The sequence below is a fragment of the Mobula hypostoma genome, chromosome 17, assembly GCF_963921235.1.
Source record: "Mobula hypostoma chromosome 17, sMobHyp1.1, whole genome shotgun sequence".
Classification (NCBI taxonomy): domain Eukaryota; kingdom Metazoa; phylum Chordata; class Chondrichthyes; order Myliobatiformes; family Myliobatidae; genus Mobula; species Mobula hypostoma.
Window position 1 is genome coordinate 34,061,477 of NC_086113.1, and position 22,469 is coordinate 34,083,945.

The following is a 22,469-nucleotide window of genomic DNA, read 5'->3' on the forward strand; positions in this document are numbered from 1 at the left end:
AGGTCTGTGAGTTTCTCAATAATTCAGCCAACTTTATATGTTGTAAAGGCCAAGCCCTTGTCAAGCGTTATGGGGCATGGGAGACATTTCTGTCACAAATTATGGCAAAATGTAATAAATTAATTTTATGGTGCTAATAATAGCAATGTGAGATCAAAGTTCCAATACTAACACGAAATTGTCAAAGTAATAAGAAAATTAGAATAAGAGTAAAGAATAGAAATTGCAATTTATATAACTCTGAAAACAAAAAAAATGCATAAAAAGTCTATCAATTTTGTTTTTAAAATCCAGAAATGTAGATAATTAGTGAACTACAGAGGAACATTTCTAAGCTGTTTCTATGCTGTGTATGCATCTACCCATTTAAATTGAATTTTAAATTTAACTTACGTTAGATATTGTGAAAATAAGCATATTTGAAATGCTTTAAAATACCACCTGGCTACATTAGACCAGATCTAAGTACTTAATTTGAGAAAGCTTGGATAGATATATATTTCAAACTACTTATATTTGCAGAAACAAAATGCAGTTTTCTCACAGTGCTCATGATGTTATTATTGATTTTTATTCAATTTTTATCTTGCATTTTGATTGATCAGCTACATTATACAAAATTTCCAAGTGTTTCTTTTTAAGTTAACTTATTATTTAATCTCGTGTAGATATCCCAATAACAGCTGTTAACAATTGTTATATCCTTTTGGTAAATTCCAGTGTGACCGAGACCTGCCTGAGTAGGATGCTGGTTTGAACAATAAAAGTTTTGCTTATATGCGGGCAGAATACAAATATGTTGGACGAGAGTGCTATAAAAATTATTCACCCCCTCCCCTTGGAAGCTTTCATCTTTTATTGTTTTACAATATTGAATCACAGTGGATTTAATTGGGCTTTTTTGACACTGTTCAACAGAAAAGACTTGTTCGTGTCAAAGTGAAAACAAATTTCTAAAAATTGGTCTAATTTACTACAATTATTAAACAAGATAATTTATTACACAATTACTTCACCCCCTTCAAATCAGTATTTAGTAGATGCACCTTTGGCAGCAATTACAGCCTTGAGTCTGTGTGGATAGGTCTCTTATCAGCTTTGCGCATTTGGACACTGCAATTTTTCCCCATTCTTCTCAACAAAACTGCTTAAGCTCTGTCAGATTGCATGGGGATCATGAGTGAACAGCCCTTTTCAAGTCCAGTCACAAATTCCCTATTGGATTGAAGACTAGACTCTGACTTGGCCACTCCCTGTCTTATTTTAAGCCGTTTGAGTGTAGCTTTGGCTTGTTTTGCTGGAAAACAAATCTCCCAAGTTGCAGTTCTCTTGTAGACTGCATCAGGTTTTCCTCCAGCACTTCCCTGTACTTTGTTGCATTTATTTTACCCTTTACCTTCACAAGCCTTCCAGGGCCTACTGCAGTGAAGCATCCCCATAGTAAGATGCAGCCACCACCATGCTTCACAACAGGGGTGGTGTGTTTTTTTTGACGATGTGCAGTTTAGTCTGATGGACAAAAAGCTCAACTTTGGTTTCATCAGACCATAGAACCTTCTTCCAACTGACTTCAGAGTCTTCCACATGCCTTCTGGCAACTCTAGCTGAGATTTCATGTGAGTTTTTTTTCAACAGTGGCTTTTGGGCAGCAGTGCACCCGGGCAACAGTTGTTGTATGCACAGTCTCTCCCATCTCAGCCACTGAAGCTTGTAACTCCTCCAGTGTTGTCATAGGTTTCTAGGTGACCTCCCTCACTAATCCTCTTCTTGCATAGTCCTTCAGTTTTTGAGGACAGCCTGCTCTAGACAGATTTACAGCTGTGCCATATTCTTTCTATTTCTTGATGATTGTCTTAACTGTGCTCCAAGGGATATTCAGTAACTTGGAAATTTTCTTGTATCCATCTCTCCGTTTGTGCTTTTCAATAACCTTTTCACGGAGTTGCTTGGAGTGTTCTTTTGTCTTCATGGTGTAGTTTTTGCCAGGATACTGACTCACCAGCAGCTGAACCTTCCAGATACAGTGTATGTTTACTACAACCAATTGAAACACCTTGACTGCACACGTCTCCAAAACCAGATCTCCATTTAACTAATTATGTGACTTCTGAAACCATTGATGATTGGCTGCACCAGTGATGATTTGGTGTGTCATATTAAAGAGGGTGAATACTTATGCAATCAATTATTTTGTGTTTTATATTTGTAATTACTTTCGATCACTTTGTAGAGATCTGTTTTCACTTTGACACAAAAGACTTTTCTGTTGATCAGTGTTAAATAAAAGCAAAATTAAATCTACTGTGATTCAATGTTGTAAAACAATACAACATGAAAACTTCTGGTGGGGCGTGGGGTGGTGGTGAATACTTTTTTATGGGCACTGTATTTCAATTTAAGCTATATTATATTGCAGTTTTATACAATATGTAGTTGGAAACAAGTAGTATTTGGACCCGTGTAATATTGTTTGTAAGAACAGGTTAAAAATATTTCCAGATTAAATTGGAATATTTTGTTGTAAGTGTTTAAAAGGTATCATGTATGTTTTAATTTCCTTGTCCTATTCCCCTTTAGGCTTCAACTGAAGTGGTAAAATTGTAATTAGATTAGATTAGATTATGAGGACATAATCTGTTCTCCCAAGCATGTGTTGTTACTCACTGTTACTGCCTACTCCTGGGGCTCTGTCATTTACTCTTGGAGTTACTAAAATTTACAGGTGATGCAACTGCAATTGCAAAGGTACCAACTGAGGATTCCAGATGATTTTAGTGTTGTCTAATGGTAGCCTAACAATCTATTACTAGTTCCCTCCCGTTCATTATTTACCAAACATTATAGAGATTGAGAATGCCTAATAGTGATTTTAAAATTAAACTAATAAAACAGAAATGTTGCATAACACAATGGTTGAAATGAAATGTGAGGTTAGAAGAGTACCAATAACATACTAAGCAATTAAATTGCTCAAGGGCTACTCTCACAAACTCACCAAAAGACTATGCACTTCTTTCCTGGTTCTGACTCAACCTATTCATTTGTAACTTTTTAAGCTAACTTTCCCAGGTCTCTTTTTTCAAGCAGCAAATATCATCAATGGTGCCAGCTTTATAAGAATTGATTAATCCTTATTACTGCTGAGCTCCTCTAATAGTCAGACACTAGCTGAATTTGATTTTAGAAATAAATGCAAGAAACAGTGCACTTATCTCAATGCTTTGATCACAGAATCCTCTGGCAGCACCACTTCATTCTTAGTGAAATAAGTAGTTGGCTAAACAAAGGAGGTTTACACTCCAAATCCAAAGTGGCCTCTGCTATCAAACCTGCAAATTAACTTGAATGCATTTCTCACTGGTGTTCAAAATGGGCTAATTAACAGGCTAACTGGTTGAAAAACAGTGTGAGTGACGGCAGCAGGAGGCAGTGATCAGTAGAGCTAGTCTGGATTCTGAAGGAGGGAAGCTGGCGATTTATAAGGATTAGAGTTAACCATCTGGCTGTGCAATGAGTGTCTCAGCCTTGTGTTTGAGTCTGGGAATCCAAGTATGTACTTTCTTTTTGGACATCAGTGATTCCTTTTTTAGTGTGACGTCTTTTGGAAAAGGATCAATTCAAACTGCAGGGTTTTTAAGTTCATACTGTACACTGTCCAAAATCTTCCTGCAACGTTCTTTCACTGAAGTTAATTTTTAAAGCATTCTGAAATCTAGCATGAACTTCTGTTCAAAACAAATTAAAAGTTTTTGATGAAACAAGCTAAAAATACTCTTCTAACCGTCCAGAGTTTAACTCTTTAGACATGGGCCTTAAAAAGTTTTCTCACTTGTTAATGAGACCTCTTCCAGGATAAAATGAATACACTTTAATGAAGTTCTTGTGACTCGACTTGTTATGCAATCAAGTCCGGAACCTCCATAAATGCAAACTTAAAGCAACGCACCCAAAATGCCGGGAGAACTCAGCAGTTCGGGCAGAATTTATGGAAAAGAATACAGTCAACGTTTTGGGCTGAGACCCTTAACGTGTAATGTAGAACATATTCATATACGCTGCTTCTATGTCTGCTCTGAGCAAGGAGAGAATCAGTTCTGATGCAGGCTCTCAACCCAAAACAGCAACGGTTCCTTACCCCAGCCAACCCTCCGTCCCCCAGTAGTAAAAACATAGAACAGTGCTGCACTGGACTGGCCATTCAACCCATAGTTTTGTGCTGATCTTGACGCTAATTTATACTAAGTGTCCTCCTCCTGTGCGTCATCCATCTCTCTCCATTCCCTTCATATTGCTGAAGAGATTCTAAGTACCTCGTAAAATCGACCAAACTGCCTGATTCCACTACTACCCTGGTAACCTGGTCCAGGCACTTATCACTTCTGTGTAAAAAAAAACTTGCACATTATGCCACCTTTAAACTTCCCCCTCTAACCTCAAAAGCACATTCTCTGGTGTCTGACAGTTACACCACGAGGAAGCATTTCTGACCGTCTGCCTCTACCCCACTCATAATTTTAAAAACCTCTCTCTTAGCTTCTGATCCTCTCGGGAGGACAACGCCAAGTTAGCCCAAACATTCCTTGTAGTTCATGCCCTCTGGTAAACCTGTTCTGCACCCTTTCTACAGTCTCCCCTCCTTCCTAAAATGGGGCACCCAGAAATGCACCAAGTACTCCATGTGATAATTGTGCTACACTTTCAATGAACTGTGAACCCAGACCCGAAGATTCTTTTACACCTCAATGTTAAAAAGGGGCTTACCATTAAATGTATGCATTTTCCTTTCATTTACCCTCCCAAAGTCCAGTACCTCACACTTGAGCATATGAAACTTTATCTGCCACATCTCTGCCCATATTTGTAAATGGTCTATTCAGTTCTTTGATAGTCCTCTATACTGTCAACACATCCACCAATCTTAGTGTCATCTACAATTTCGGTAATCCACCTATCTACGTTTTCATTCAAACTATTGATATACACCCACTTTTTTAGGTACTGTACACCTAGTTAATGTAAATATCTAATCAGCCAATCATGTAGCAACAACTCCATGCATAAAGGCATGCAGGCATGGTCAAGAGATTCATTTTTGTTCAGACCAAACATCAGAATGAGGAAGAAATCTAACCTAAGTGACTTTTATCATGAAATGATTGTTGGTGCCAGATGGGGTGGCTTGAGTATCTCAGAAACTGCTGATCTTCTGGGATTTTCACACACAATAGTCTCAAGAGTTTACAAAGGATGGTGCGAAAAACAAAAAAAAAATCCAGTGAGTGGCACTTCTGTGGGCAAAAATGCCTTGTCAATGAGAGAAGTCAGAGGAGAGTGGCCAGACTGGTTCAAGCTGACAGGAAGGTAACAGCATCTCAAATATCCACACATTAAAATAATGGTGTGCAGAAGAGCATCTGTGAATGCACACCACATCGGATCTTGAAGTGGATGGGCTACAGCAGCAGAAGACCACAAACATACACTCTGTGGTCATTTCATTAGTTAGAGAAGGTATCTAATAAAGTGGCCACTGAGTGTATGTCACAAACAACAGAGGTCCCAGCACTAATCCTTGCAGAACACTACAGGTCCCCAGACCTACAGCCAGAAGAACAGCCTTCCACCCTACTATCTCTCTTCTATGGCCAAGCCAATTCCAAATTTGCAATTTACCCTGGATCCCATTCTTTTTCTAAATCAATCTACCAGGTGGGACCTTATCAAATACCTTACTAAAATCCATATGGACAACATTCACTGCCTGACATTCATCAAACTTCTTTGTTACCTCCTCAAAGAATTCTATCAAGTTTATAAGGCATGACCTGCCATGTCTTTCCAAAAGCACATAAATCTTGTCTCTCGGTATCCTCTCCAATAGCTTCTTTACCATAAGGCTCACTGGCTTATAATTACCTGGATGATCCCTATTTCCATTCTCTTACAAAGATGTAATATTTGCTACAATCCAGTCCTCTGGGATCTTGAATGTTGCTTGTGTGGACACAAAGATCATTGTCAAATATCTAGCAAATTCCCTGCTTACTTCTTTCAATACTCCATGATATATGTCATCAGGTCCTGGGGATTTACCTACCTTAATCCTTTTCAGGAGACCCAGACCCTTCTTAATTGCAAAATGTCCCAGCACATTAACATGCACCACTCTGCCTTCACTATCCCCCAAATCCTTATCCTCAGTAAATACCAATACAAAGTACTAATTTACTACCTCAGCTGCTTGACCTAACACCAAGCGCAAATTACCTCCTTTATTCCTGAGTGGACCTACCCACTTCTTAGTTATACTCTTTTTCTTAATAGAAGTATAAAATGCCTTGGGATTCTCCTTGATCATCTCCTTTTGGCCTTCTTAATCGCCTGAACATAAAACATATAACTCTACAGGACAATACAAGCCCTTTGGCCCACAATGTTGCACCAACCTTTTAACCTACCTGAGAATCAATCTAACTCTTTCCTCTTACATAGTCCTCCATTTTTTCTCTATCATCTACATACCTATCTAAGAGTTTTTTGAATGTCCCTAAAATATCTACCTCTACCATCACCCTTGCAGGGCCTTCCAAGCACTTATCTCTTCCCTCCAATCACCTTAAAATTATGCTCCCTAGCATTAGCCATTTCTGCCCTGGGAAAAAGTCTATGGCTGTCCAATCAATCTATGCCTTTGATCATCTTGTGCACTTCCTTGAGCACTTACATGCTCTCTTTATATTTCACCGGGGCCCAGTGTGATTTTAGCTGACTAATCCTTATATAAGCTTCCACTTTATTCCTGACCAAACTGAGAAGCTCACTGGTCATCCAAGGTTTCCTTACCTATCATCTTTGTCATATGCCTTTACAGAACATGCTGATCCTAGGCTCTGCTCAGCTGGTCTTTACCCTGCCACTCTATTTTAAACCCACCCAAGTAGCACTAACAAACCTCCCAGTGAGGATATTGGTTTCCCTCCAGTTAAGATGCAAACCATTCTGTTTGTACAGGTTCCACCCATCCTGGAAGAGACCCAGTGATCCATAAAATCTGAAGCCTCCCTCCTGAGATTACAACCCTAGAAATTCTGCTTTTTAACTTTCTCCCTAGCTCCTTAAAATCCCTTTGCAGGACCTTATCCCAGCTCCTGCCTGTGTCATTGGTACCAATATGGACCATTATTTTTGGCTGCTCACCCTCCCTCTCAGCATGTCCTGTACCCACTGTGAGACATCCTAGACCCTGGCACCTGGGAAGCAATACACCACCCTGGAATCTCAACTGCCACCTCAAAAAGAAGTCTATCTGCACCCCTTATTATCAAGTAACCTTTCGCTCTTGTTCAAAATGATTTCATCCTTCCTCCTTTGCCTCAGAGCAAGGCACAATGCCACTAACCTGGCAGGTAGTGCTGGCCTCTAAATGATCATACATTCCCACCCCCCGCCAACATTATCCATAAGTGTATACCTGGTATAACATCTCCTCTTACTTCTGGTGATCACCCATATCTATATCTTACAACTATGATGTAACCATCTCACTAAAACTCATCTATGATCTCCTCACAGATGATACTGAGTACATCCAGCTGTATCTTCAATTCCTTGACCTGGTCTGTCAGGAGCTGCAGCTGGATGCACTTCCACAGATGTAGTCATCAGGGAGAACACAAGGTTACCTAATTTCCCACATCCTGCTGGTGAAGCATTCCATTGCCCTGACTGCCATTTTGCCTATGATACATCAAAGATCACAGATCAACAGGATGCTGCTCGACCCACTGAGTTCCTCCAGTAGATTGTTTGTTGCTATAGATTCCAGCATTTGCAGACTCTTGTGCCTTCATTCAAACAGTTTTGCAAGTTTATTGTCATCAGAATAAATTACAGTCATATTTTTCATTTTACGTTAAGGAAACCGGAATGTAACTATTTTAAGGCCTACTGCAGTCCCAGCAAGGCTTGAGTGCACAGAAAATAGTTAGCACATCAAAAGGTGCATTAGTCAGCCATTTTGGAACAGGTCAGAGAGTGTTTTGCTGGCCTGACTGTGGGAAATTCAATAGCCTATGAGGACCACGCAACGGAAACCGACTAAACTCAGGAAGAACGTATTTCATGACGGTGAACACTCACAAGGTGTCAGGCCCTGATGGTGTCCCTGTGGGGCTTTGAAAACCTATGCAAACCAACTGACGGAGTGTTCAAGGATATCTTCCATTTCTCACTGCTGCAGTCGGAGGTTCCCACCTGCTTCTAAAGGGCGACAATCATACCAGTGACCAAGAAGAGCAAGGTGAACTGCCTCAACAACTATCACCCAGTTCCATTCACAACTAAGGTGATGAAGTGCTTTGAGTAGTTGGTCATGGCCAGAATCAAATCCTGCCTAAACAAGGACCTCGACCTCCAGCAGTATGCCTATCAGCACAATAGGTCTAGAGCAGATAAACCTCATTGGCTCTGTACTCAGCCTTGAATCACCTGGACAATAGCAATGCCTAACAGGCTGCTGCTTATTGGTTACAGCTCAGTGTTCATCACGTTCATACTCTCAGTATTAATCATCAAGCTCCATAACCTGGGCCTCTGTACCTCCCTCTGCAACTGTATTCTTCACTTACTAATCAGCAGTCCACTGCAAAAAGTTGTAAACTCGGCTGGCTCCATCATGGGCACCAGTTTCCCCAGCATCAAGGACACTTTCAAAAGGCTATGCCTCAAAAAGCATTATTATCATCAGACGGGACATGCCCCCTTCTCATTACTATCATCAAGGAGGAGGTACAGGAGCCAAAAGACACACACTCAATGTTTTTGGAACAGCTTCTTCACCTCCACCATCAGGTTTCTGATTGGACAATGAACTCATGTACACTTTCTTACCTTTGCTCTTTTTTGCACTATTGTAATTTATAGTTTTTGTCCCGGGTTCAAATTCAGCCAGCCGTCTTCTCTACACGCTTTCCATCCGTGCTGGGTTACGAGCTGGTGATCTCTTTGGAAACTCACCCAGCAGAAGGCATTGGCAAACCACTGCTGTAACTTGCCTCGTACGTGATTCCCCACTACGTCAGACAGGCGTGGAGGGAAATCGTCCGCTAACCGGAGAAACTCTGGATGCGACGTACCATTCCTATTATTATGTATTGCAATGTACTGCTGCCACAAAACTACAAATTTCACAACACATGCCAGTGATATTAAACCTGATTCTAATCTTGATTGGGGAGTTAGAAAAGAGATAGACCCAGAAGTTTTGGAGAGAGGGGAATTAGAATGATAGGAGTTGGAGCCAATTGATGGGTTGAGGAGTGATGATAGTCTCCTAGGGATTTGTGGACGGTGTGCTATGTAGATGATGGTCAGGGAGGGAGTGGACTTGGTAGCCATGCACTGCTATTGGTGGTCAGATAGGGGTCAGTCTATGGGAGCATGCTGGGTGAGGATATAAAGCTCCACACAGCCAGCACCCAAGGTCTGGATTAAGGCCAGAATGCTGCAACTTTGAGGCAGCAGCAGTAACTCTGCATTTTTCCTTTTCTAACTCCTCTGATATAAAGTGGCCACTGAGTGTACATTTGTAGTCCTATACTGTTGAAGCTCATTCACTCTAAGATTTGACGTGGTGTGCATTCAGAGATGTTCTTCTGTCACCGTCCTGTCAGCCTCAGCTAATCTGGGCATTTTCCTTTGACCATCATGCATTTTCAGCCACAGAATCCATTTGCACCGCAGTAGATGTATTTTGCTTGCGCACTATTCTCCATAACCTCAAGAGATTATTGTGTGTGAAAATTCTAGGAGTTCACCAGTTTCTGAAATACTCAAGCCAACCTGTCTGGCACCAACTATCGTTCCATGGTCAAAGTCACTTATATTATATTTCTTCCCCATTCTGATGTTTAGTCTGAACAACAACTGAACCTCTTGACCCTGTCTGCATGCCTTTATGCATTGTGTTGCTCCACCTGATTGGCTGAATAAATATTTGTGTTAATGAGCAGATGTACAGGTGTACCTAGTAAAGTAGCCAGCGTGTATTTGCCCTTCACTATTTTTGTCCTACTGCTTAACATGGCTTTGATTGCTTCATTACTGGTGGGTGTACTTTACAACTCTGCCTTCTTGATGAATCCTTTTTCAGTCCCAAACCTTACGTTTAATGATTGAAGCCAAATTTTGTTTGTCAACATTTACGTAAAGCACTATGGAACTTTTTCTGTTGAATTAAAGGTAGCATATAAATAGAAGTTATTATTCCAGATCAGCTTGCACCATCATTAATTTGATGAAAAGCCAGTTAATGTGCTTTGATATGTTGGTGGAAGGAAGAATTTTGGCTGAGCACACTTGGAAACCTTCCTTTTCATTAACACTTGCCAGCAAACAGAAATCTGAGAATTAATTTAACATTTCAAATGAAATTCCAGCTGTACAAGACATTCTGGAGAGGGCAGTGCAATGAACTTGACTCCCTTCTATCTGGAGCACTGAAAAGAAAAGCAGCCTAGTTAGCAGAGGAGTGAATGGAGTGAACTGCTGAGTTGCAATCTGCATAAAAAGACTGTTATGAAGCCAAATATCTTTGGTTTTCCTTGATCAAGCTTGCAGGAACTTGCCTTCATACAAAGGAAACATTACGGTGATATTTTTTGTGATAAATGTAACTGATAAAAGAGCCGATGTGATAAATGAAAGATATTTTGAAACTACTTTGATCTTTATGTTTGAATTAATGGCCTTGGAAAAGATTTGGAAAACCACAAGAAACATTGGTTCAGGTAGGAAGCACGACAGAGCTGTAGGCTCCTTCACTGTTGAGCAGTGAGTTATCTAGACAGGTTGGCTGAAAACGTGCATCACATCAGTGCATGTTGCTGCTGTGACATGTATCAGAATCGGGTTTAATATCGCTGGCAGATGTCATGAAATTTGGCTGTAGTACAACAAAATACGTGATAAATAAATACACAGAGTGAAAAAAGAACTGAATTACATTATATATATATATATGTATATTAAATAGTAAAGTTAAAATAAGTAGTGCAAAAAAAAGAAATAAAAAAGTTGTGAAGTAGTGTTTATGAGCTCAATGTCCATTTAGAAATCGGATGGCTGAGGGGAAGACGTTGTTCCAGAATCGCTGAGTATGCGCCGTCAGCCTTCAGAAACTCCTTCCTAATGGTATCAATGAGAAGAGAGCATGTCCTGGGTGGTGGGGATGCCACTTTCCTAAGGCACTGCTCCTTGAAGATGTCTAGGATACTATGGAGGCAAGTACCCATGATAGAGCTGACTTATGTTAGATGTTTGTGCAGCTTACAGTATTTCAATCTACACTACAGAAGCAAATAATGGCATAGATCTGACGGACTTTGGGCTCATGTGCTCAGTTCATTTATAGGACCATAAGCTTTCTGTTTTTATAATGTTCGCTCCATCTGTCACATACAGAGTCACTGTCAGTGTTAAAGTGTTACCTATTTTCGTACACTTCTGATGGAACAATCCATTATGACAATTTTGAGCAGTGTACAGAAGTACTGAGTGAAGACCACTACAAAGAAAAATAACCATAAATCATTTTTAATTATGAACAATTGCTTTTTAATACATAGAAAGCAAGGAAAGTCAACAAGTCTATCAACTGCTGAAGACATTTTCAGATTTCATGCACTCTCTAACTGCATTCAGATGCCCTAAGTAACTCATGCAATGTACCAAGTAAAGGTATTGATGGGAATTTTGGATGTTTTTCTATAGTTCATGTTCAAGGAAGGAATAGCTACCTAATCATTGAGTTTATTTGAAAGGAATCATCGTTAATTACATTTAAAAATCTGTAGTAATATTCTGTGACTATTTATAGAAGTATAATTTGTATTTCTGTTTCCAACTACTTCCCTCTCCCTGCTTCAGTATTATAGATAATACTGGAGGCAAGAATCTGTGAAATAAGGCAGGCAGTTATGACTCTCGTCAACAGGGAGAATAGAAAGGTGAAATCTATAAGCATTCTCATTTTGACAAGTGACAAATTTAAAAAATTGAAACTTCTCATTTCTTTTGTTTTCTTATTGATATGTATTCACATAATCCAATATGATATGTGTTGCTCTGATTCAGTTAAAAAGAAAATTACAGAGGAATGAGCTTCAAACTTGATTCCAGGTCGCTACAAATAGTGCATAAAATAATTTAAGTTTTTTAACAGAAATTAATTTGGGAAATATTTTCCAAATCCATCAACATACCTTGTCTCAATATAAGTGTGCAAAAAATGTGTAGGTTTAGGAATTAGCCAGAGGTATCTTGAACCACTGTTCTCGCCTCATTTGAGGTAAGTCCATGTCAGGTTTGGAAGGGTTGGGACCATTATGCAGTCAGATTGGGGCAAAGATAGGAAGGGGAGAAAGGGAAAATTCAGCAGTCTGGTACTGGTAGGGTTATATTGCTTTGGCACAGTTCATGGGGGTGAATGTGTAGACATGTGGTCAGCATGTATAGAGGTAATGGTGGAGTTCTGGGGTTCTAAATTAATGAGTGTAGAGTCAGATCAGGTAAAAGTCATGATGGAAACTGATGAAAATATTGGAAGGTGCTGGGTATCAGAGGAAGAGCTTGATTTTTTTCCCAAAATTATCCTTTGTTGATATGGGTTTTTTATGTCAAAATAAACTTTATTCATAAGAGCATATGGAAGAAGTACAAATAAACAATGCATGGCTTTCTTTACATTCATAATATTATTCAGTCTATACATTCATAATGTTAGCATTTCTATATGTTCATTGTGTGAGTATGTTTATATACAGAATACCATTGCCATTCATGTGCAAACAAGACTTCTGTCTGAGAAACTTTTACAGAGGATTCATATCCCCACCACTACATTGCAAAAGGGCCTTAGACTTCAGTCCTTCCCCATAAAGCAAAGGAAGACTTGAGTAAATGACTTCAAGTAGACCTACCTGAAATGCATTCTCAATTCTGCACTGAGACTTTCTCAAGCTGGTCCCATTTTAATGTGCACTGAAGATAGCCAAAGTATTCTCCAATGTAATGTACATCCAGATGTGCATTATACTCCACCATGCACATTTGGTTTCCTCCATGCATAATGAAGCTGGGAAGTGAATCACAAACTTCATTATCCGCAAGGTGAATCCTCTGTTTTTCAATTGCGTCTTCTGGTTAATGAAAATTAAATTGAATTGCACTACTCAAACCAGGAAACTTTGTTATTTAATGCACTCGTTTGCAGGGTAATAGCAAGAACAACAATAGGTATCAATATAAAAATATATTTAATTGACAGCCTGGATTTTGTGCAGAGTCTTCTGACTCAGGGACAATAACACTGCCACTGAATTAGAGCTCGCACTTAGTGGTTCCCTGCCAACTATCATGCCTCAGACAAGTAATAGGTATACAAAAGTGCTGGGTGGCAAGCAGCACCCAAGAAACCATGTCCCAATGCAAATTAAATAAAAGGTCAGTAATCACGTGGGCAAAACTGTAAAAGAAAATAATGTGTGAACAAGACTTAGAAACTTAGAACTATTTGAAAGAAATATATTTCCTAATTTTTGAATGCTTCTATTTTAAATATCTGAATTTGAAAGTATTCTCTACATTTGCAACAAACAGATTCTGTATGGTGTCAGATCCACAAGCTACTGCATAAATGCATTAAGAATTCTGAATTTGCTTCTGCTGCGGCTTAGAATGTGACCTCATCAAACCCTTGACCTTGCAATTTCTAGCTATTTCCTTTTGTAGTTTCCATCACATAGGACTTTAGGCAGTAAATGCTGCTAGTGGTGGGGAGGGATTGCCACAGCTCTCAGTTTATTTATCATTACTGAATGGTTTACTGGTTTTAACAGGAGGGACACTTTGTTTAAACTTCTACAGAGGATAATTAATGGTTATTGACTGGTAAATGAAGAACAGGTGACAGCCCAAATCAGAAGAAAAACGATCTTGTGTTGTAGCGTGATAATGGCTTAGTAATTGCTGCAAAGCTGAAGTCTATTGCATCCCATCATAATGCCAGATCATGCCCAGAACACAAAGGCCTCTGTGTGAAAGGTATTCAACCCTCCACATCCTTACACATCTGCTCAGTTGATTTGGTCCATTTATTCTCTGATGGGCTACACTACCGAGGCAAAAGTTCACTTCCCCTGCCCCCACCCCCCCCCACCTTCCTGCTCATTCTCAGTGTCATATGACATTTGGCATTGCTATTTTAAGTGCATCTTTGTCTGTTCACAGACTTTGTATTTGTGATACATTCTAGAGGTACATTATGCCTTAGTACTGTTGGCTGGTTTTAAACTTTTAGACCACAAGCCTTTTGGAAAGTTCAACTCAAAGGAGAGTCATTTTATGTTAATTAAGTGTAGCCATTAATATTTTTTTTAAAATCAGCTGATTGAATTTGTAGGCTATTTGGGCTAACAAACCTGATGGTTCTTTGGAGTAGCTTTGAATGTGCCCTGTATGTTACCTGTAGACTTGCAAATTCCTCCTTTGCAAGTGTGTTGAAAATAATATTTGCTTTTGAAAATTGGTACAGAATCTATTTATACCTATCTTTCAGTGCATTTCAGAACCTCAGCAATTAACTGCAAATTGTGAATTATTGGGTTTGGGTATTTTTATATGGCAGTGGATCAGATGCCTGTCATTCTTACAGAGGACAGTTACGGTACACTTGACAGTGGTGAAGATGAATGTATAAAACTTCCTCTCAAATTTTCTCATGGTTTAAAAACTCTTTCCCCCAAACTCTATGTTTCTGTTGTACGGAGTTACATGCAAGGGTCATTAGGCTAAAAATCTCTAAATGTGCATTTGGTAGAATGGGAGTTTTTACTTGTGGGCCTGTTACTAAAAGATCATTAGCACACAAAGCCCCAAGTATAGTGTGCTAATTAATGATCAGGCCTTGCAGACACATAGCATTTGACTCTACTCTGCATTACTCGAAAGGAAATTTTTACTCATCGTGCACTACAAGCTGCTAATTTAAAGACACGAGACAGAGAGGTAGGAGTGAGGTGGTGTGGAATTAAGGTGCCATGTTATTGATGCTATTGCCAAAGGGCATGATATAGATAGGAACAGGAAGGTGGTTGAGATTGGTGATAAAATGTTAATCATGTTTACTTTAGAAAATCATGTCTTTGCTGATAGTAATACAAATATTATAATAATTGCAAATTACTGCCTGCAGTTCCCTCATGTTTATGCTCACTGACATAGATGTACTAGCTATATTAGTGATCTGAAGGTTTCTGGATTCCAAAAAAAAAATTCCTTCAGCAGTGGCAGGTTCTTTAGTAGCACACCAGGGAAACCCATCCCTTTAAAGCACCCCTAATTGCTTTGAAAAATTGTTAGTTGAATTAAATATTCACCATTTTGAATCAAATATTCAAAAGTTCACCAAACTTTTCATTGAGTAATGTCCAATCATCAAAAGAAAAGAAAATTTAGGAAAAAATAACACTATCTTCTTCATATTATTTCAAATTAAAAGCTGAAGTATTTTTAGCCAGAATCATAAAACTCAAATATAGCTTTTATACAGAAATCAAGAAAGAACACAAAATGTGCAATTCTTGGCACCTGACTATTTATTGGTTACTCAATTCGGTTTTGGGGTAATGTCTGCTTGTTGGTCATTATGAAGAATAGTTATACTTTATCCTTCTTTACCAGAAAGAATGTATTTTCAATTGCAAGATGAGGATGCAAGTTTTAAGTCCTACCAATCTACTTTGTAGGATGATACAACTCAAATTGCTATGTTGTTCACTGGAAGACAAGTTATGAAAGGTTTTGCACACCTGTGATCTGGATACGTGCAGTATCAGCTATGAAAAATCCCCTCTGTTTCTGTTAAGTCAAATCATAGTGCACAAAGTACCTGTCCTGAGATGTCAGATTAATACTGTAAGCTTAGTGTCAACAAAATGAAAATGAGAATTGTATAAACCTGTCAGAGCTGGCAAGTTAGAAGCAATGTATATGTAAGTTGACAAAACACAGAAGATTTGCTGATGATCTCTGACATATTGTGCATCTCTGTGCACATGCATCACCGACGTGTAAAAATGAAGACTATTTTAAAATAATCAGAAAGTATATGTCTTAAGGTCTTTTTGCAAGTGAAACAGTGGCCTTGAGTAGTAACATGTTGATTTATCCCATGCTTAACGCACCATCTATGATTCACTCCAGTCTTTATTTTCATTTCTCAGGCAATGTGGTTGATGCTACAACAGGATGAACCAGAGGATTATATTATAGCTACTGGCGAAGTGCACAGTGTTCGTGAATTTGTGGAAAAAGCCTTCAAACACATTGGCAAGACTATTATGTGAGTACCAAACTGGACCACAGATGACTTGATTCATTGATATTACTTTATTTTGTCGTAATAATTTGGTCCTTTTCTAATCTCAGTAAGTTTTTATATTTGCATCAAGTAATAAATATAAAGTTAATAAGAGGTTTTTAAAAATAGTTATTGTCACTTATTGTTTAGTTGCCAAAGATCTATAATTACTGCAGTCTGGCTTGCAAATGGGGAAATTGTGTTCAAAAATTTGATTCAACTAAAATTATCCAGAAATAGAACGAATGAGTTTGGAACATTCAGTTGTTCAAATGATGTACCATCACATTGCTGAGCAACCCAGTGACAATTATTCAATTAATTAGGACACATTTATAATTATTTGCTCCTTATTTGATGTTTTACCCTTTGAACCTTAAATAGGAATATAATGTGATTTATATATCTCAATATGTAGCCATTTGCATTAGTGCAGGTGGTTTTAACATGGCACCTTGTCATTGCAATGTACAGTGGATTGGGACACATAGGATCGAGTACATTCTGGCCCAATTATGCAGTTGCCCCAATTAGCCAAAGTTTTATGGAAATAGTTAAAAAGGAGAAACTACCATTTAACTGAGCAACAAATTATGTATTTAAATGAAATACCAAACAAATTAGAACGCTACTAATACAGTACTATGTACTGTGTATTAGTTCTTATTAGTTACTGATAGAGGAGTTCATTTAATGTTCACTACTGTATTCTTTTGATTCACTGTCAATGAGCAAAATCAATGCAGATAATAGACAGCCTTCATACAATGCTTTCAATGGTTGCATCCTCCAAATCTTCATTTTCACTGTAACATTCAAGATGATTGTCAGTTCCTTCAAATTCTTTGTAGTGTCTAACTTGTTGTAGCAGTGAAATTGTTTCATTTTTACTATTGGCCATGTCTAGCATTTCCAAACCTGAAAGCTTGAAACTTCAATGAGCTGAACAGTTCTGGATTGTAGTATTACTTACCTCTCACCAATGACCAGTGACACAAATCACATATTTTTTTACACAAACACATGCAACTGACGCATTTTAAAAACTGTTCACTCTAAGCACAGTGTAGTGTCTAACAGCCTTACAAGTGCGTAAGGCTGACACTAGTTAGAAACTGTTCAGCAGTGGTCTCCTGTCCCAATTAAATGGCATAGCATCCCAAATAAATGAAGGGAATCCTGACTATTTTCTCATTTAGTGTTTGTTGTTTAAGATTTCTCCCAAATAAGTGGCTGACCCAATTAACTGGAATCCACTATATATTCTTTTAACTTTGATTATCAGCCTGCTCCAAGTATCTGTTTTTTATTGCAAATAGTTTATACTGCAGTAACAACGGATCAAGAGTGAGAATTAGAGCTGATGGTTATTTTTACAGACATGGACACAAACTCTTCCTTAGGTTTATTTTGTTCAAGAAGGACAGTCTTCAGACCCAAAGTATCACCATTACAGCATACGGTGTCATTTTTATATGTACAGGTCAGCTTTGAAAGAAAACTACCTTGTTATACACAAGGTAATTGAGTACAGTTAATTAAACTGAAAGATGAGATCAATAAATCAAGTCCTTAATTTAAACTCTCTGCACTTGATTGCCCAGACAATGCATACCACGGGCCTTTATTGCTGTTAATTCACTTTGGGGAAAGTTGCTTAAATTTTAAAAAGGCAGATTTATGTGAGTTTTTCAAGTGTTGATTGGTAGGATTAAGAAGTGATAGGCAAAAAAATAGTATTTTGTTGTGTACAGGAATGTCTTGTGGAGTCTTAGACACAGATTGCTGTTTTCCCTTCATATATTTACACTTGTGTCTAATGATTTCTTAACATGCCAAGGCATTCCCTGGATTCCCCTGGGTATCAACTAAAAATGTAAACCTTGGCATTACAGTTGATTAAAATGTCTTTAACTACTAATATTTTGATTTTATTGAAGCAGTAATAAATGATACTTCTACCTATGTACCTAATTGTAACTAATGTATAATTGCATATGTCATTAGCTTATAAAAGAAAATACATTGCTATAACCAAGTTTTAGTATGTCAAATGTCACTGACAAATATCTGCTGCCAGAAATTGCTGCCCCCATTTTCCACGTGCCCATGCTCATTTGATCTAATTTGATTTAAATGTATAGAGATTTATCTTACTGGTCTTAAGCTTCCTATATTCTAGTAACATGGCCTCAATAGAGGCAACAGGGCTTCTAACAAAAAGCACTGTATAGGTTATACAGTGGGCAAAGCTCTGTCTCCCAGTGTTGACAGCAGTCATAATTTTTAAGTGGCTCTAAGATTCTGTATATAATTAGTTTGTTATAAAAGTAAACAAAAACAGATGAAAGTGGAAAATAATGAAAACATTACATTAAACCAATCTAATTTTTAAAAAGTGCTTTCTCCCTTTTTTTTATCTGTAACATTGCCGTACCTAAGAATGTAAGTGGGTGCTTAGATTCTGCTGTAAGTTTCTGCAAGATCTGAGAGGTAACTTCAGAGCTTAATTCTTACGGAAGCTTAGCAAGACGAAACTCTGCCAGTGCACGCCATATGGAGTCCACCAGCAGAGTGAGCCATCAAATTCAGCATTCTAAAATTGGAAGTGTTCTTTGCGACTTAAATTTGAACAGTGGTCCATTTAAAGAGATAAATGCTGACAGCTCCATTTAGAAACATTGGCACATACAGTACAGGAAGATCTATGTCATTGACCTTCCTCAAAAACTTCTCCATTTTATCTGCTTTACCTCAGATACCTGGTTCAGATTTTATCATTGACAGGTGGTTTTTGAATACTATCCCATCACTTTTGCAATTCAGCAATAGTTTTACAGCCCTGATGTCACTGTTTCACCCTAGATTTTTATTTGTCTTTGAATCTGCTGCTAAGAGCCTATTTTAGCAGACTAAAAGGTGTAGGGTAATGCAAAGATTGTTTTAATGTGATTCAGAAACATCTATGTATTGGTTTTAAGGTCTATTTTAGAATGCCATAGACTTCTTTAAGCCAATGAACCTTTTCAAGTCACCATATGTAAGGCAGGGAGTGCTCAAATATTACTCACCTAAAACTATTGTGATTTTTCATGATAGATCAGAAACACATGGCCAAGTGCACTGCCATTAACACAACGGGTGTGTGTGAGAATTGCTTCATGCCCAGGGTGAAGTAACTTGCTTGTGTACGCACACACTTGTTTGTTCTCCATGGAACAGCAAGAACCTTTTGCCATCACTTTGACTAATGGCCAGAATTACTCTGCTGGTTTGTGCACAGTGCACATCAATTCTATACATAAAAACTATTTCATATTTAAATAATTATGCTGGCTTACTTATAAACTGATGATTAATGATCACACGCACATTTTAATGTTATATTTTTGTGCCATAAGAAATCAACAGAGTTTATGTGATAAGCATGGTCCAGCACATAAAATATTTACCAAATTTTTTTCTCTGTGTAACTGTGGTTTAATCAAACCTGCAACAGGGGAAGACAGGTCTGCACAGCATGTTTCTTTGATGAGCTCATGGCACATGCAAGTACTCGGTTGAACTCCTAATGCCCTCAATTCCCTGTTGATGTTAAAATGCAGTAAATTAGCCTAAGGACAGAATGGTATTGTTTCTACTCGTTTCATATTTGCTTTTCTCTTAACCTGCGACCCACTGTGGTTCATGACAGCAGCCAGTTATGTTTTACCAGCAATAGTGGATGATTGCATGTGGTTTTCTTACCTACAGTTCTGTGCCTACCCAATTCTTTTAAAGCTTACTTTAGTTGGCACGGTTCCAAAGAGTGGTAGAGTTCACATCTAGATTTCCCAATTTAACAACTCCAAGGGTTTTGTTGAAATTATCTTAGAGAGTGGATTTGGCTGACGGAGTGGATACTTTTAATTTTATCAAACGTAAGAGAATTAGGATATCTCTTCTATCCTAATCTATCTCTCCTGCAGATGGATTTGTTAATTGTGTGATTTAAGCCTGAATGTAATTTGGTAAATATTTAGGGTCTCAATTAATCACAGTTGTTGATAGCTTGCCAATATGTTTGTATAGAACTGCCAGCTGGGTGCACTGTATAGTCCATTTGTTCTGCTCTTCCATGCTTACACACTGCAGCGTGAAATTATAAAACATATTGGATTGCAGATGCCAGCTCTGATCTTTTGTTCTATCATGGACCAACCACTAAGTCCAGGAGTAATTTATTGAGTGGAAGGAACATCAGAATGACAGCCATGGTTGGCACATCAAGCATGACCCCGTTCATTGGAATAGGATTGCCCAACATCACTAAAATGGTAAATTTAACTCAGTTTTGGTTCACATTTCTTTATTTTTCTGTACGTTAATGGTTTAACCAAATATAAACAAGTATTTCAAAACTAGAATTTTTCCAAATGATTTACTATCTTTAAGCCAGCTATCACTGTTTTCAAATTATTCTGTCAGTGAAACAGACATTTTACTGCGCATTGTCCACGTGGCAGGATGTTAGGCAAGATTGACAGATCAGACATCAGGCCCAATTCCTTATGAGGACCACACATAGCCTCACATGTTGCTTCAGGTGGCAGCATTCCATCCCTTCTCCCTCTGCACAGACCCCTGCCAGAATCCCAAATCCCCGTGCCAAACTCCTGTTGATGGATCTGAATCTTCGCTGCTGAACTGATGCCTTCTGCCGCTTTCCTTACCTCACACATCCCCATGCATTCTGCCAGTTCCTTACCTCACAGGTTCCTGCTCTCAACTACTAGAAGCCCGATTTCTGCTGCCAGGACAGCAGCTTCTGTCATAAACCTCCTTGACCACCCTTCCAACCCTAAATTTGTCTATCTCAGCAACCCTACTGTGCTGGGGTGGGGGAGTGTGAAGGAAGAGAGAGGCAAGGGAGAGAGAAAGAGAGGGAGAATGGTCAGTGAGGGAGAGTTGGAGAAAGGAGTGGGAGATATAACAAGGAAGAGAGACAAGAAGAGGTCAGAGGGGAAGAGAAAAGGATAAAAGTGAATGTGATCTGTCCTTTGTCGTTTAACACTGCGATTAAAATTGAAATTTTACCCAATTTTCAAATATTCATTTATCACCCAAAATTTTTATAACCAAGTTTAAGAATTTCATGGAAGAAAGCAACTACTTTTAACTTGGGCAAGCTACATGTTGAGACTAATCCATTTTTGGCTTGTTAGACTGCTATACAGTCATAAATCTCTATACTTTTTATTGAGTTGCTTACATTCAGTTTAAGTTAGCTAACATGTCTGTGAGGCTTTTATGGAATTGAGATCATCATAAGAAGTAGCCATGTCATGATTGTTTTCAATGAGCCAGGAGATATTCAATAATATTCATGAGTGAAATTTTATCCTGTGAGGTACATGGACATTTATTACAAAATATAAAGGTTCAACAGCAATACTAGTGAGAGAATTTTGTTGGCTACTCTGAACAGTAAAATAAAATATATTAACAATATCCCCTAATATTTTAAATAACATTGCAAATATTTTCAGATCAAGTTGAACACATGTAACATTCACAAACTTATTTATGAAACACAAAGCAACAAAAGCAATCCAAATCCTGTATACTTCCCACCCTTAGTTGCACAACATTACCAATTGGTCATTGGTCTCATGGACAAAGAGAAGTATCCGTGTATTGTATGTCATTTGGGAAATTCAGATCTGTTGAATTTTGTAAGCAGAGCCAAATGCACATCTGCCAACATTGTACATTTAGTCCATGTGATCAAAGTCTATTTTGCTCTCAATATTTATAAATAATCAACTCAAAATTAGCACCTCTTTAGTGCAACAGGTTCAGATGGAGTGTTCATAGGTGTGTCCTGAAAGGATTCTTTGCACAGTATATGGACAGACTTACTAGTGAAGAGGCTACACATGATCTAGTGTTCTATCCATTCAGTGTGTATCTACACAGCTTTGCAAAGAATTAAACAACTTCTCAAAAATCATCCGTCACAGAAGCTTTCTTTAGGGTTTTTGATGAGAATTCTCACTTGACAAAAATATGT

The 22,469-nt window shown here is 38.3% G+C and overlaps 1 protein-coding gene across 1 annotated transcript in view; it reads left to right on the top strand.

Moving 5' to 3' along the window:
- The window catches only part of gmds (GDP-mannose 4,6-dehydratase), a 668,214-nt gene that overhangs the window by 529,523 nt on the left and 116,222 nt on the right, over positions 1-22,469 (top strand). Inside the window, exon 9 of the mRNA XM_063069704.1 lies at positions 16,281-16,399. Coding sequence (XP_062925774.1) covers positions 16,281-16,399 — 119 coding nt within the window. The remainder of the gene's footprint in view (positions 1-16,280; positions 16,400-22,469) is intronic.